The following is a 17,007-nucleotide window of genomic DNA, read 5'->3' as shown; positions in this document are numbered from 1 at the left end:
TTATTGTTATATGAAAATTATGCATAAAAATTATAAAAAAGAAATTTAAATACAACAGTAGATTAAATGAAGAAATTAAAAAATTATGAAATAAATAAAGATTAAATTTTCTTAATACTTATTAGATAATCTAGTTTAAAAGAAAATGACTTATTTAAATAAAAAAAATATGCAACTTGAAGACAAATAAATAGCATAGAAAAATTTAATGAGTTATATTATTTCTTAAAAATTTAAAAAGATAATTATATAATAACACATTTTTAATCTAGAAAATAAACATTTTATTTATATGATAAAGCTTACGTGGTTATATTATTTTTATCTGCTAACTAATTTATTAGTTAATTATACTAAAAACTTTTTAAAACTATCTATTTTACTACAAGAACATTTAGCGTTGACTTTTAACTAACGTTAACAATAAAAAATCAACGTTAATTAACTAATACCGTTAGATTTACAATACTAATTCCTTAGGATCAACTTTTAAATTTGAATTAATTTCCATGATGTTAGTATTAACGTATTATATTAGAGTTTACCTCCAAAAAACCGGCTCTAGTATAATAAGTAAAAAACAAGTTCAGTTAATATGTTATGTAATTACTAATTACAAATGTTATATTTGTAAGAGATACCAATATTAATTACTTATTCATTAAGATATTACTTAACAACAAATTTTGGCAGTTATTATTTTAATGAATAGGTTAATAATTAAATAATGTAATAATAAACCAAAATTATATAATTTTGGAAAACTCCAAGAGTTATTCAACTTTTAAAAGGATATTTTATTTTCATAAAACTACATAGATTTAAGCCTACTTAAATGGTTTTTATCTATTATAATATTCTGATTAACATAAAATAAAATAAAATAAAAACATTGATATTATATGCATTGCATAAGTCCAAAATAGTAGTTGAAAAACTTCTTCCAAATTATTTAAAAACCCCATGTTTTCCTTTATTATATATACAACAAACTCTTGATGTTTTAATACATTTGATACAAGGATACTAAAACAAAATCTTGCCCTGCGTGTGTTTCACTCTTCTTCAACATGCAAAGGCTAATAACTAGGGTTTTGATTCTTTGCTTCATTTCACAATGTTTATGTGAGATGTCTATGGTTGAATCCAAAACTAGAATTTATGATGTGAGGAACTATGGTGCCAATGGCGATGGAAAATCTGATGATTCTAAGGTATATTTGTTTCTGCTTATTTTTCCATTTTAAGAGCAAGTTTATATAGTTCCTACTACACATTTTAAGAACTCTATTTTTTTTCAGTTGTGTTGTAATTTTGTCTTTATAGCATGTCTTTTTTCTTTTATTAGCAAATAATAAATTTAATTAAAAAGAGCACTTGAGGGGTACTCTAACCCTTATACAAAAAACATTGTTATATACATTGATGTTTTAGTTTAGCATCCTAGATCCACCAAAACAAAAGATTCCACCTAAAACAAAACCACATGAACCACCATTGTGATTCACCAACAAAGAGTAAAAGCGGTATGTATGTCTCCCTAAGTATACAACTGGCATATTCCTGCGTGACCAGCACAAATTCAAAATCCTTTTGTTTCATACCATTAGCAGCATCCCAATTTTAAAGGCTCCAGCGTTTCGAGCAGCTCCTTAATTTAGCTACAACAGTCGTTCATTCACACTGCTCTACACTCCTCTGATGCGATTATAGCATGTCTCTTGGTTTTAAATCTTTTTAAGTATTCTTGTAAAAGAGTTAGAACATCTTAAATGTTCTTATTATGTATATTTTTCATTGTTGATAAAAAAATGTTTTAATATTTTTCTAATTTGAAATGTTATAGGCTTTTATGAGTGCATGGAATGACATATGTGGAAGACATGGTACACCAACTCTCTTGATACCACAAAATAGAGTGTTCATGGTGAAGAGGAACATAATCATGAAAGGTCCTTGCAAGGCCAAAAATATTAATATTCAGGTATATAGTATATCCAACTTACCACTCATTATTCAATATGTTTAATAAGAAATTTTTTTAATCATGGTACTTTGTTTGTGATGAATTGATAGATGACGATCCTTTCTTTCCTATTTGGTTCCACTAAAATGTAAAATAAAACTGAATTTTGATGTTGGTAATTGTTTATTTATTTTATTTTTTTGAATGATGTTTTAAAAAGTAGTTTGTTGTATGTATTTCGTGTTTTACTCATAAATGTTTTTTTTTTTAATTGGATAATTTAATATTTTTAGCAAAAACTCAATTTAGGTGATGGGGATTATCTGAATATAGATTTGAGAAGAATTAAACCAATATCAACTTCTTGTATATTTTTAATATTTTTTCCTATTATCTTTTTTCCTTTTAGTGCTCATTAATTATTTGCACTAAATTTCTCCTACCATCAATACTCTTAAACAAAATTTTCTATAAAACTTTTAAAGATAGTTTTTCAGCTCATTAATCTCTTGGTTGTTTTTTTTTTCAAATAACCACATATATTATTCGTTATGATTCAAAGATAAATTAGTTAATTTATAAATACAATTATTTTCTTTACGAAAAATATAATTTTTTAATATATATATATATATATATATATATATATATATATATATATATATATATATATATATATATATATATATCCCTAACAAAAACTTTTTATTCTATTCCTTCACCAAAAGTATTTAAATAGTTATAAAATGTAATAAATGCTAAAAAGTATAACATTGTTTTGTAATAATATTTTCATTAAGGAGTTCTAACGATTTACTAAATTTATTATAATATATTTATTATTGCAGTTAACTTTAAATATTAATTTACTTTTTTAATACGGAGTTATAAATAATTTAATTATTTTAGAATTATATTTCATCCGACAAATAAAGTATTTTGTAGCGTTAAGTTTATAAACCATAATTTGAATAATTAATGCATAATAAATAAACTTAAAAATAAGTAGAGCTGTCAAATGGGTTGGAACTCGCGAGTCAACCCGGCTCACTATGGGTTCGGACCGTGTTGGGTTGAAATTTTTTTACTAATTTCAATATGGGTTGATTTTTGACCCGGCTCATCTAGAATCCAGCTCACTCGGATTGAATCCGTGATGAGTCGGGTTGACTCACCAACCCGTAGATAAAAGAGTCATACAAGTGTTTTTTATTTTTTTTATTAAGTTGGACTTTACATTTGGGTCCTGTTAGATTGCTTTTTTATCCAACACATAAATATTTTGTATTTTTTTTTATTTTGGTTTGCATTTGGATTGTATTCAAGTTAATTTAGATTTTAATTAGAATTACAATTTAATTTTGACTGAAAAATAAAATAAAAAAAATTGTATTTTTTTTAATTAAGTGAACCCATGAGCTAACCCGTTTAACCCGTCAACCCGTGGTGGGCCGGGCCGGGTTCGAATTTTTTTGGCTCGTTATAAAGTGAGCCGGGTTGGGTTGACTCACTAAATCATCAACCCGTGGTGGGTCGAGCCGGGTCGGGCCGAATTACCCGTTTTGACAGCTCTAAAAATAAGCATTGAAATAAAAAAAAAATTGAAAACAATGTTAAAAAAATAGTTTACTTTTATTTTCCTAGTCATTCGGTTAAATAATACATAGAATATACGAATCTATTACATATAGATTTTGTTTTCCAATAAAGTTACATGCGTTATACTATACACGTTAACATCTCAACTATGATTCATGCATATTAATCATCTGTATTATGTTTATTAAAAAGAATAAGAAAATCTCAGTAAAATCCTCAAGAGAATGATAACGTTGACCGTAAGAATTAACATGTTCTCAATGTCACTCGACACCCTTTTACGAAATATTTCACCATTTGAAATGCTTCATCAATTTGCTTGTGACATTTCTAATTTGCAGCTTCATGGAAGAATAGTGGCAGCACAAAAGAATGCATGGCAAGGTTATAAATCAACCATGATTTTGTTCACAAACATAAACGGTCTCAGAATTTTCGGAAAAGGAGGATTAATCGATGGTTATGGTTCCTCTTGGTGGCCATGCAAACATTGTCCAAGGCCATCGGTTAGATCATCCTAAACTATTTTTTTTTCATAATTGATTTATCCATTTTACACATATGATATTGATAGTAGCAATAATTTATTTAGAGTTGTCAAAACGGGTCACTCAATCTGGTCTGATCCATTATGAATTGGTCATTTAGTGAGTTAATTCAACCCGACTCACTTATTAATGTGTTCAAAAAATTTGAATCTGATCCGACCTACCACGTATTTTGTTATTATCAATATCTTTAGATGAATTTGTAATTTGACTGTTGCAGGTCCTTGCTTTCAATGCATGCAATGGTCTTTATGTTGGTTATCTGAGGATCACAAATAGTCCCAAAGCTCACATAACCATAAATGGTTGTGAAGGTGCCAAATTCTCTCATATTACCATTCGTTCTCCTGCTGATAGCCCTAACACTGATGGAATCGACATTTCTTTTTCTAAAAATATATTGATAAGAGATTCCAACATAGCTTCTGGTAAACCAAAATTTCACCTTATATATGTATTTTTTCAAATTTTAGAAATTGTCAAAAAATTACTACATCTGCAACTTTGATTTATGTTGTGTTTTTTACACAGGTGATGATTGTATTGCAATCATAGGTGAATCTTCTTACATTAATGCCACTGGAATTGCTTGTGGACCAGGCCATGGAATAAGGTTTATATATATTATCAACCACATCTTCAAATTACAAACAAAAAAATATGTAATTATTTGATGAAAGTATCTTTTGTCCATGAAATTTATAAAATCTTTCATTTATTGAATTATAATATCTGTGTTATTTCTAACTTGACATGAACGAATCAATTAGCATTGGTAGCTTGGGTAGAATCAATGGCCATGACAACGTGGAACATGTTCGTGTTTATAATTGTAGCTTCACAAAAACTACAAATGGAGCAAGAATCAAGACATTTTCGGTATACAATTAATTTTTAAACCCTTTATGATTGTTGAAATGTTCAGATGAAGGGAACAAAAAAAGAAATTTGGCACATATATTTTTTTTCATATCCTCTTATGACTCGAATGATATGTAATTTCGATTTCTTACAGGGTGGATCAGGTTACGCCAAAAGAATAACGTTTGAGAAAATCAAATTAAACCAAGTTTACAACCCAATAATTATAGATCAACACTATAATAACATAATGGTATTTACTTAATATTCATATTATAACTTGTGATATCAACTTGCTTCTGCTGTGAATTTATTGTTTATTGAAGTTATTTTCTGAATTTGGCATGAATAGAATGCAGGAGGAGGAGTCCAAGTGAGTGATGTGACATTTCGAGGGTTTCGAGGAACGTCTGCAAATGACAAAGCTATTAATTTAGCTTGTGGTTCATCAGGTTGCTTCAACATTGTGTTGGATAAAATCAAAATAATTTCTTCCAAACCAGGAAATCCAACTTCTTGTTCTTGTAGAAATGTTCATGGAAGATCTACATCCACTATTCCAAATTGTAATTCCTCATTGAGATGAACCATGCCCTCATACACTATATGTCAAATGGTGTATCAACAAGCAAACCAAAGTTTGTTTCTTTTTTTAGCTAATGGATTGTACAACTTGTCTGATAAATCTTATAGTGAACTCTATACTTTAGATTACTCTTATACCATTTTAACATTTTTCGTTCTTTTATTTTTTTTTTCTTATAGTATCACCCAAAAATGATAAAAACAATAAACAAAACAAAAATGTGACATTTTTTTTTTAAGCATTTACTGAAATTAAATAAAAGTTAATTTGGTGATTAAGGATGTTAGTCACCGATTTAACCTATTTAATCATCGATTTTGTCAGTGACTAAAATGTTTTTTTATATTAGTGTATAATGAAGTTGAAACCAATCCCCATCAAACGATGGTCCTATTTACCAACAAATTAATTTAATTGGAAGATATATTTATGTTTGTGAAATAAGTGAATGTTATTTTATTGATAGTTTTTATTTTTTTTTGTTCATAATTAAAGAAATTCTAGTAGTGTGAGAAAGGAAAAATGCAACCTTCAATAACCAATTTGGCCCACAACAGTTAATCACGAGAATGGAAATGGATTTAGCATAGAAGGTCAAAGTGGGGGAGAGCAAATCCAATGACAATCTTTGTCGTATTCCAACGGATAAATGAAATGATAGGTTTAAAGGTTTCTTCCTGCATTTCCCATATTTCTTTTACATCTTCGATACCTTTTCTAATTTCAAAAATACTCTTTCACCATTTGACTAGAACAATAGTAAAATTAAAAAGAAAAATAACCTCACACCCTCTTATTTAATGTGAACGTCACTAGAAAATTACTACCAAATCTCAAATTCCGTAAGAGATTCAAATCAATCGGATATCGACATAAGTAGAAAAAATGTATCCAAATGTCAACTTCCAGATAAGGAAGTTCTAGATCTCGACTTTTGATGTAAGTTTTTTGGGCTAAAGTTGCTTTTAGACGTCAACTTTCAGTGAAGGTTGCTTCTAAATGTCGACATAGTGAAGATTGTGAGACTTTTGTGTCGACATTTGTTGACGATTGTAGCACTTATGAATATCGACATCCGGTGAAGGTTGGGAGACTTCCGGATGTTCACATCCAGTTATAGTTGGTTCTGTGAATTTTATTTTTGGTTTTTTCTTTTAATACCAGGGAGGTGTGAGATGGAGTGAGGAGAAATTCAAATTCAACCTATTTTGAGGGTATGTGAATTTCTACTAATTTAGATAATTGAAATAATTCAAAAAAAAACTACTAACATTTTAAATGCTTTTTAATTTCTCTATCCAAACAAAGTATTTTATTAAAAAGAAATCTAAATTCTTCAAAAATAATGAATTGATTCATTAAAATACTCTATCTAAACACACCATAAGGGATTCTAGGGTCATAACAAAACCCAAATTAATATTATTAATGTGTATTCTCCTTAGCACATGTCAAGGAATATTAAAAAGTGCAAGGAGAAAGAGGGAAGCAAAGCATGGTGCTTAGTAGGAGATTTTAACACAGTTAGAAATATCGAAGAAAGGAAAGGGATGAATAATTTATGTAGTACTAACATAAGGTAAATACAAGGTTTTAATGAGTTTATAGGTAAGATGAATGTTATAGATATACCTATGGTAGGTAGCAAGTACACTTTGTATAGAGCAAATGGGTTAGTTAAGAGTAGAATAAACTGAATTCTTGCCTTTAAAGATTGAACGAAAACATGGCCTGCATGCAAAAATATGTTTTGGATAAGACAATATCAGACCATTGTGCCCTATTACTATAAAATCAACACAAATAGACTAGAGGCTTAATCTTTGGTGGGACACGTGGAGTCATGTAAAGGAGAAGCTTAAAGACTAAAATATGATTTAAAAGTATGGAACAAAGAAATCTTTGGTGACATAAATGACGAGAATAAGCAATTGTTAGCAAAAATTAAGGATATAGATAGAATGGATGAGGAAGGACCTATAAATGTTGAATATAAAAAGGAGAGACTTGAAGTCTTCTCCAGCCTTAAAAGAATAAATCTTAGACAAGATGCATTAGAGAAACATAAATTTAAAGTTAAGTGGTTGAAGTAAGGTAATTTAAATACTGGGTTTTTTCACTTATCAACAAATTGGTGAGAGGCAAAGAGTTTTATTAAAGGTATGAATATTCATGGAGTATGGTGTGTGGAACCTAGGGTGGTCAAAGAAGAGATAACAACATACTTTGAGTAAAAACTTAAGGAAAAAACAAAAAATCAAATAAGCCTCGACATGAGTTTAGCCAAATAGATGAAGAAGATAATCAGGAATTAACGAGAACATTCACTAAAGAGGAAATTAGGAGTATAGTGTGGGATTGTGAGAGTTGTATAAGCCCGTATCCAAATGGTTTTAATTTTAGCTTTATAAAGAAATTCTAGGAGACAATTTTAAAGGTCACATCTAAAAGCTATTAATGATTTCCCAACAACTGGAAAATGGCTAACAGAAGGTAGTACATCTTTCTTAACCCTTATACTAAAATGTGACAACCCACAAATTTAGGGAAGTGTATGCCTATTTCCTAAGTCTCGTACAAGATAATTGATGACTGTTTCACAACAATTATTTCTCAGTAAGTGTACTAGTACTAGTATGTACTAGTATCGACAAGTGTCGTATCGACATAGATTTAACAAGTATATTGATAGTTTGATTTTTCGGATTTTTTTTATTGATAGGAATGCAAGTAAATAAAAATAGTAGTAATTAAATAGGTTGAGTGAAGTAGGGGCTATGAATTGATTTCATCTCGTTTTCTTTTACTACATCACTACCATCTTGTTTACTTACTATGCAAATCATTCAATGCCCTGGGAGTACTCTTTTTCTGTATATCTAGGTTCATCCCTGATACACTAGAACCTAAGGACTCGAAACCCTAGTGTGATTCCTCAACTCCTGGTAGAATGAGTCCTTGTTTTAATGTGCAAGACTCTCTCCTCCAGCATCCACTCTGGTATGCCATGAAGCATCCAGTGTTAGAATTGATGCTCCAATATTTCACAACCAAGAGGGGGGTGAATTGGTATTAACAAATTTTGCCCAGTTTTAGCACTTTTGAAATTGTTTTGGTAATAACCTTTGCTTTTGAATAAATTGAAATAGTATGGTTTGATGCTTAATGTATGAAGCATTTATACTATGACAAGATAAAGAGAGAAAGAGATAAAGCACACATAATTTTTATACTGGTTCGATTCTTAAGAATCTACATCCAGTTCATCTAGCAAACCACAGCTAGATATATTCACTATATCACAAGAATTTCAAGATTTACAAATACACTTGATAAATCTAAATTCTAAGATAAAGGAACACAAACGCAAGGCATCCACACATTTGCACAACCACACAACAGCAAGGCTATCACACACACTTGCTTTAGACAGAAAACAACAAAAACAAACAGTTTCAAACTGTATCAAAACACAAGAACAAAGCCTACAAAATGGATTGAGTACACCTTTTCCAAGACTGAAATTTCTTCTTCTTGCCAAGTCAAAATTGAATGTGTCTTGATAGAATTCTTCAAGAAGACCTTCCAAGATAGCTCCAAGAACCTGTTTCACACTTCTCTTTCTTTCTTTTGATTCAACAGGTTATTCTTGAGAAAGTGCAGAATCTGTTTTTATATAACAGCTGCAATCAGGCACGAACCTAGTCGACTACATTAGTTGGCTAGTCGACTATCGGGGCAGCAAATTAACATTTTCAGATTATCACACACATGTCATGTTAACCATTGTCATGCTATTATTGACATCATCACAAACATTTCAAATACACTTAATAAGCAACAATCTCCCCCTTTTTTGATGATGGACAAACTTGCATAGAACAACAAACCTTTTTCCCCCTTTGGACATGATCAAAAACAGGGAAAAAAGACAATGCAAAAAATAGCCAATCTCAATGAAGTATATAGTTAAAAGCATTCAAAATCATGGGCTTCCTTTGCTCCCCCTAACTTGAAACCCTTTATATGATGAATAGGCCAATGAAATCATAGAATGTCATAACTATGGAATGCATGTCATTATATAATATGGTATCAAAGTAAAATGCAGCAGATGGGGATAAGAGAAATTGGAATATCAAAGTACAAGCAACATTGTCAAATCAAGTAACAAGAAAAGAACAACATGGACTTAATGGGCAAAGCAAATACAACAAATTTTATCATGTTAGCTCAAAGTACAATCAATCACAAAAGAACAATCTTGATCCCAAAATCTAGATGTATGGTTACTCCCCCTAGGAACAAACACTTAAACAACACACACACATTTCTCCCCCTTTTTGAACATTTAGAAAAATAAGGAACTGACAGAAAAAAAATATGCAAACGATGAGACATATTCAGTATCACTACCACAAATATTTGTTCAGACAAAGATGTAGCATAGCAAGGACAAACATGATACAAAATATGTATGCAACATTCAGCTCATACAACATATAGGTAAAAGAGATATCCTATTTACGCTACTGAAACTAGATCAAGCAGTGTACATGTTAACACCAATTTAAGCCAAAATGAAAACAAAAGGAGAAAGATAGAAAGATTACAATCCCATTAATTGGACATTTCAGCTTGTGGAGATCCTTCCTCATCATCAACAATGGCAGCGACAAATTTCTTTCCTCATATGAAGGTTGCGGGAAGGATGAACAACAACAACACAATTCAAATAGCACAATGAAAAAGGAATATAGGTAATTTACTACAACTTCTCAAGATTGGGGTTTTAAAGAGATTGAGAGTTTTGAAAACAATTTAGAGAATGGGGATTTAGGGTTCTGATCTTATTTAGGGATTTGGTAGTGTTGTTTATGACTTTTGGAATTAATTTGAAAGTTATCTCAAAAACTTTACCAAACCAAGTTTGTTGCAGACATAGTTAACTAGGTTATTAATCTAGTCGAATAGGTGCAAATCTGGACACAGGAACACAAAAAAGTACGTGACTAGTTAACTAGTAAGTTGACTATTTTATGCAGAATGAGAAAACCTGATGCAATATGAAAAAATAGTTAACTAATGAGTCGACTATGTAATGAAGAAACAGAAAAACTGGTGCAGTGGTGACAAATCTGGTGCAATATGAAAACGATAGTTAACTAGATAGTCAACTTTATTTGCTGCAGAATGGTAAAATCTGATGAAGATTTTTATGCTGTAAATGTGAAATCAAGTATGCCTAATTCATTAAAATGTTGAAGAATAACAACATAGATGCAACAACACAATTTGTATTTGTAGGAAACACTTTTGGTGCAAAAAGATTAATTTTTATGTCCTAAGAGACATCATCAAAAAGTGTTAAAAGTTGTTTTACTCATGTAGGGAATGATTGAAACTTATCTTTACTTGTGCAGCCAAAAAAAAATAATACCATATTGATTATTAGGCTTTTCACAAACCCTGCAAAACAGGTAAAATACATCTAGGTACCCACTTTGTACTTGGGTCCTTTCATGTTAGCAACATAGATGGTGTTTTTAGGTAACCAAAGATATTTTCCACTTGGAACACCAACATTTTTGAAATAACAAGAATTTGATGTATGACCATTCTTTAAACAATAAAAGCAAGATACAAAAGTTGTATTGAATGCCTTCTTAGGATGAAAGAAAAGATTTTTGAAAGACTTTTGTTTCTTTGAAAAGGAATATTCATATTCATCCATTACATGCTTTTGAGAATTAAGAAGAGTATCCAAGTTGGATTTTTCTGCTGTAAAGTTTGCAAGAGTTTCCTCAAGAAATTCAACTCTGTTTTTAAAGTTCTTGCAATCTTTACAATCAAAATTTTCAACTTGCAAGGTTGAATTACAGTTACAAGAGGAGGTTTTATGAATGATGTCCAAATTTTCCAAATCAAAATCCAATTTCTTATTTGCCTCTTCTAATTGATCCAATCTATTTTCCAACTCTTGATAGTTCATCTTAAGCTTTTTGTTTAAACAATTAAGTTCATTTGCATCTTTATGCAATTCTTCAAATGTATCAAGAAGTTCATCATACTTTGCTTGAATATTAGAATTAGAAGTACTTATCTTGCTTTCTTGGGACTCAACATCAATCATGAAGCATGTGTTGACATCTTTACTGTTGTTGCTTTTTGAATTGTTATGACCATGTTCTTCAATGCTCTCTTGAGCTTTCTCCAAGGTTTCCCACATTTCTTTTGCATTCTTACATGTAGAAACTTTGTAGAATTCTTCCATGGTGAGTGCTGAGGAGATGATGTATCTAGCTCTAGCATCATATTGCACTTTCTTGTTCTCATCCGCAGTCCACAAATTGAAGTCTTTCTCAACCTGCACATTGTTAATGGTATGCATAGGAATAAGTGGTCCATTTACAATAGCATCCCAAACACTCATGTCAATGGATTCTAAAAAGATTTTCATTCTTATTTTCCAGAAAAGATAATTTTCTCCAGCAAACAAAGGTGGTCTATTGATAGAAACCCCTTCAAAAAACATTTGTGAAATATTGGCCATCTGTCAAGATCTAGTCGACTATGGATTCGACTAACCAGCTCTGGTGCCACTTGTTAGAATTGATGCTCCAATATTTCACAACCAAGAAGGGGGTGAATTGGTATTAACAAATTTTGCCCAGTTTTAGCACTTTTGAAATTGTTTTGGTAATAACCTTTGCTTTTGAATAAATTGAAATAGTATGGTTTGATGCTTAATGTATGGAGCATTTATACTATGACAAGATAAAGAGAGAAAGAGATAAAGCACACATAATTTTTATACTGGTTCGATTCTTAAGAATCTACATCCAGTTCATCTAGCAAACCACAGCTAAATATATTCACTATATCACAAGAATTTCAAGATTTACAAATACACTTGATAAATCTAAATTCTAAGATAAAGGAACACAAACGCAAGGCATCCACACACTTGCACAACCACACGACAGCAAGGCTATCACACACACTTGCTTTAAACAGAAAACAACAAAAACAAACAGTTTCAAACTGTATCAAAACACAAGAACAAGGCCTACAAAATGGATTGAGTACACCTTTTCCAAGACTGAAATTTCTTCTTCTTGCCAAGTCAAAATTGAATGTGTCTTGATAGAATTCTTCAAGAAGACCTTCCAAGATAGCTCCAAGAACCTGTTTCACACTTCTCTTTCTTTCTTTTGATTCAATAGGTTATTTTTTAGAAAGTGCAGAATCTGTTTTTATATAACAGCTACAATCAGGCACGAACCTAGTCGACTACATTAGTTGGCTAGTCGACTATCGGGGCAGCAAATTAACATTTTCAGATTATCACACACATGTCATGTTAACCATTGTCATGCTATTATGGACATCATCAAAGACATTTCAAATACACTTAATAAGCAACATCCAGTACATGTATGATGATTTGATTGGACCACAGTTTGAGGCTAGTTTCCAACTCAAAATCCAAACCAGTTAAATAAATGAGTGATCAAGTCATCATTAAACATAAATCAAATCATAAAAATTTGAATGAAAGCAAATATAAAAACCCAAGAAGTAGAAGTGAATAAAATCAGAACTGATTACATCAAACCTGGACACGAGGGAGTTCAACTACTCATAGAATATTACAATGCAATTCCAGCAGCATCTATACATAAGATCTACACTATAACATCCCAACTGGATATTACTTAATTAAAATTAAAATAATAGAAATAATAATAAACTGCATTTATTATTGAAATACTTTCCCAAAAAATGGAAAGTTTAAACTTTATTACAAGCGTCAAAGTTCCAAAATCCATAAATTTGTACAATGTCTACCACATTCCAAAATTATTAAAAACAAGTCACTTATTACAAAAACATCACAAAGATGAATCTGTGAAATTTCCCCATGCTAGCCCCTCTCCGGCTCTAAGCTTTCCACATGCTCACCTGCAACAACATCTGCTCCCATGTAACGAGTTACATGACCATCGCCAAACACACACATATAGGGTGAGCTCAAAATAAAATTATACAGCACAAGGTACATTATACTAACAAATTAAAATCCCTAACACTTCTGCTACACTCCAATCTCATACCCAAATATTCACATCTTCCTCTGCACGCCTCTTGTTTCTACACCCTATGATGAGTACACTAATCGATCTTTGCTGCATGAGTGTCAACTTGCCCCTCCGAGTGGCCATGTGTTACCCCAATACAAGTTACACTCGTAACTGGGCCCCTAGAAAAGCATCGCATCAAGACCTCCATCCAAAGATGTGTAGAATCTCTCGCGTAATCCATTACTGCATCCAAAACCGCCTAGCACAACATCCACTTCACTAGGTTAACTCGCGTTCTAGACCACCTGGTAGAACACTGGCTGCCGTCGGGCGCTAACCCACTGGATTTTGGTCCAAGCCCAATTCTACAACACACCACCTAGCGGGAGCACTTCCGTCGCCAAGCACCAACTCTTGGATTTTACTCTAGAGTTCACTTTGAGGCCTATCTCTTGGCGGTTTACATCGTTTTGCCAGACGCCACACCAGTAACTGGTAATTTACTGGTATTTGACACTCTAGAATAGGTTCCAATGAACCTATTTACACAAGACACTCATTGCACAAAAAACATGCATCCATGACAAGTAAATACACTTTCATACCATTAAGTTGAACTCAACTACACAATATCACATGGTCATACGTCAAACACAACAATATTCTTGCTTTTATACATCCTGAAGAATCACAATAAATCCACACAAAACTATCAAAACAAAGTGTTATACCTAACATACAATCCAGGACAACCAAACAATATACAAAACAGGAAGAACACATAACCATTGTCCCAAAATATCACACAGACAATAAAATAGTAATAATGATAATGATAAAAAAACAACAACAATAACAATAATGATAAAAATAAAAAATAATAATGAACATAATAATAAAATAAAATGAAACAATAATACTAATAAGATAAAATAATAATAATAATAAAATAATAAAAATAAAATAAAGCAGTAATAATAAATAATAATGATAATAAAATCATAAATAAAATAAAACAACGATAATAATAAAAATAATAAAATAATAATAATAATAATAATAAAAAAAAAAGAAAAAGATAATTATAAAATAAAATAAAATGAAATGAAAATAATAACAAAAATAATAATAATAAATAGTAATAATAATAAAATAATAACAAAATAATAATAATAATATAAATAATAATAATAATAGTAATAAAACGAAATTTTAAAAATAAAAATGTTAATATGGAAAATAATAATAAAATAGTAATATTAATAAAATAAAATAATAATAAAATAATAATGATGATAAAATAAAGTAATAATAATAAAACAATAATATTGATAATAAAACAAAACAATGATAATAATAACACTAATAATAAAATAATAGTAAAATAAAATAAATAATAATAAAAATAAAAATAATTATAATTATAAAATAAAATAAAATGAGAAAAATAGTAATAATAATAAAAAAATAAAAATAGTAATACAAATAATAATAATAATAATATAAATAATAATAATAAAACAAAATTTTAAAAATAAAAATAATAATAATAATAAAAATGAAAATAATCATAAAATAAAATGAAGCAATAAAAATAAACAGAAATATTAATAAAATAAAATAAAACAACAATTATAAAACAATAATAATGATAATAAAATCATCAATAAAACAAAACAATGATAATAAAAATAATATAATAAAATACTAGTAAAACAATAGTAAAATAAAATAAATAAAAATAATAATAATAACAATTATAAAATAAAATGAAATGAAAAAAATAGTTATAATAATAATAAAAATAAATGAAAATAGTAATACAAATAATAAGAATAATCATATTAAAAATAATAATATTAAAAATAATAATAATAATAATATAAATAATAATAATAATAATAATAAAACGAAATTTTAAAAGTAAAAATAATAATGAAAATGAAAATAATCATAAAATAAAATGAAGCAATAAAAATAAACAGTAATATTAATAAAATAATAATTATAAAACAATAATAATGATAATAAAATCATCAATAAAACAAAATGATGATAATAAAAACAATACAATAAAATAAGAGTAAAATAAAATAAGATAATAATACTAATAAATATATTTATAAAATAGAATAAAATGAAGTTAATAATAATAATCAAAATAATAAGAATAATAATAATAATAATAATAATAATAATAATAATAATAATAATATAAATAATAATAATAAAATGAAATTTTCAAATTAAAAATAAAAATAAAAATGAAAATAATCATAAAATAAAATGAAGCAATAAAAATAAATATTAATATTAATAAAATAAAATAAAACAATAATAATGATAATAAAATCATCAATAAAAAAAATAATGATAATAAAAACAATATAATAAAATAATAGTAAAATAAAATAAAATAATAATACTAGTAAATATAATTATAAAATAGAATCAAATGAAATTAATAATAATAATAAAAATAATAATAAAAATAAAAATAATAATTAAAAAATAAAAATGATAGTAATTTTAATAATAATAGTAAAATAAAATAATAATAATAATAAGAAGAATAATAATAATAATAGTAAAATAAAATAATAATAATAGTAATAATAATAATAATAATAAATAATAATAAGGATAATAATAATAATAATAATTGTAAAATAAAATAAAATTAATAATAAGAATAATAAGAATAATATTAAGTGTGCCGTATTTAGAAGAAAAACTATAAACATCTCGTTAAGCAAAAAAAAAAGAATTATGATAATCATAATAATGATTGGGTCACAAAGAGAACTCAATACAACGGAAACCACAAGCACACGCATACTCTCTATAAAATCACATACAACACAAACATCAAGAAGAAGTTAAACGATACAATAATTTAGTTCAGGAGAAGACTTTCATGACTCTATATATATATATATATATATATATATATATATATATATATATATATATATATATATATATATATATATATATATATATATTCATGTTCCTTTGCCAAGAGTAAACTATATGATGTAAACAAAAAATGTTTACTTTTCATGATTTATTCATTTCCAACTTTATATTTATTTTGTTTTCTTGTGTGGTTTATAATTAACTTTGCACAATATATTGATATTCTTACACTCAAATTGTCACTAAGTTCACAACATTTTCTATTAAATTATAAGATCAATTGGTAGTTTTTTTAGTGCATTAATTAGTACAAAAAATATTTTATCTACCGAATAACACATTAAAAAGACACAATATAAAAAAAACAACACAATCATAAATCATATTAAAAGTAAAATGACGTTAGTACACATAGTCATAGAAAGATAACTAAATAGTTTCACA

The 17,007-nt window shown here is 28.3% G+C and overlaps 1 protein-coding gene across 1 annotated transcript; it reads left to right on the top strand.

The window, feature by feature from the left end:
- Positions 1–1,058: 1,058 nt before the first annotated feature.
- LOC114166955 (putative polygalacturonase At3g15720) lies at positions 1,059–5,560 on the top strand. Its single transcript, XM_028051839.2, has 8 exons — positions 1,059–1,214; positions 1,847–1,984; positions 3,907–4,071; positions 4,334–4,541; positions 4,645–4,726; positions 4,884–4,992; positions 5,129–5,227; positions 5,327–5,560. Exons 1-8 carry the CDS (start codon positions 1,071–1,073, stop codon positions 5,558–5,560), a joined length of 1,179 nt encoding a protein of 392 aa, XP_027907640.2. The 5' UTR covers positions 1,059–1,070.
- Positions 5,561–17,007: the final 11,447 nt, after the last annotated feature.

Source organism: Vigna unguiculata, chromosome 10 (assembly GCF_037176805.1).
Source record: "Vigna unguiculata cultivar grain cowpea cultivar isolate G323 ecotype 2 chromosome 10, ASM3717680v1, whole genome shotgun sequence".
NCBI classification, from domain to species: Eukaryota; Viridiplantae; Streptophyta; class Magnoliopsida; order Fabales; family Fabaceae; genus Vigna; species Vigna unguiculata.
The sequence above is the reverse complement of the archived record's forward strand: the minus strand, read 5'-3'. Positions and strand labels throughout refer to the sequence as shown.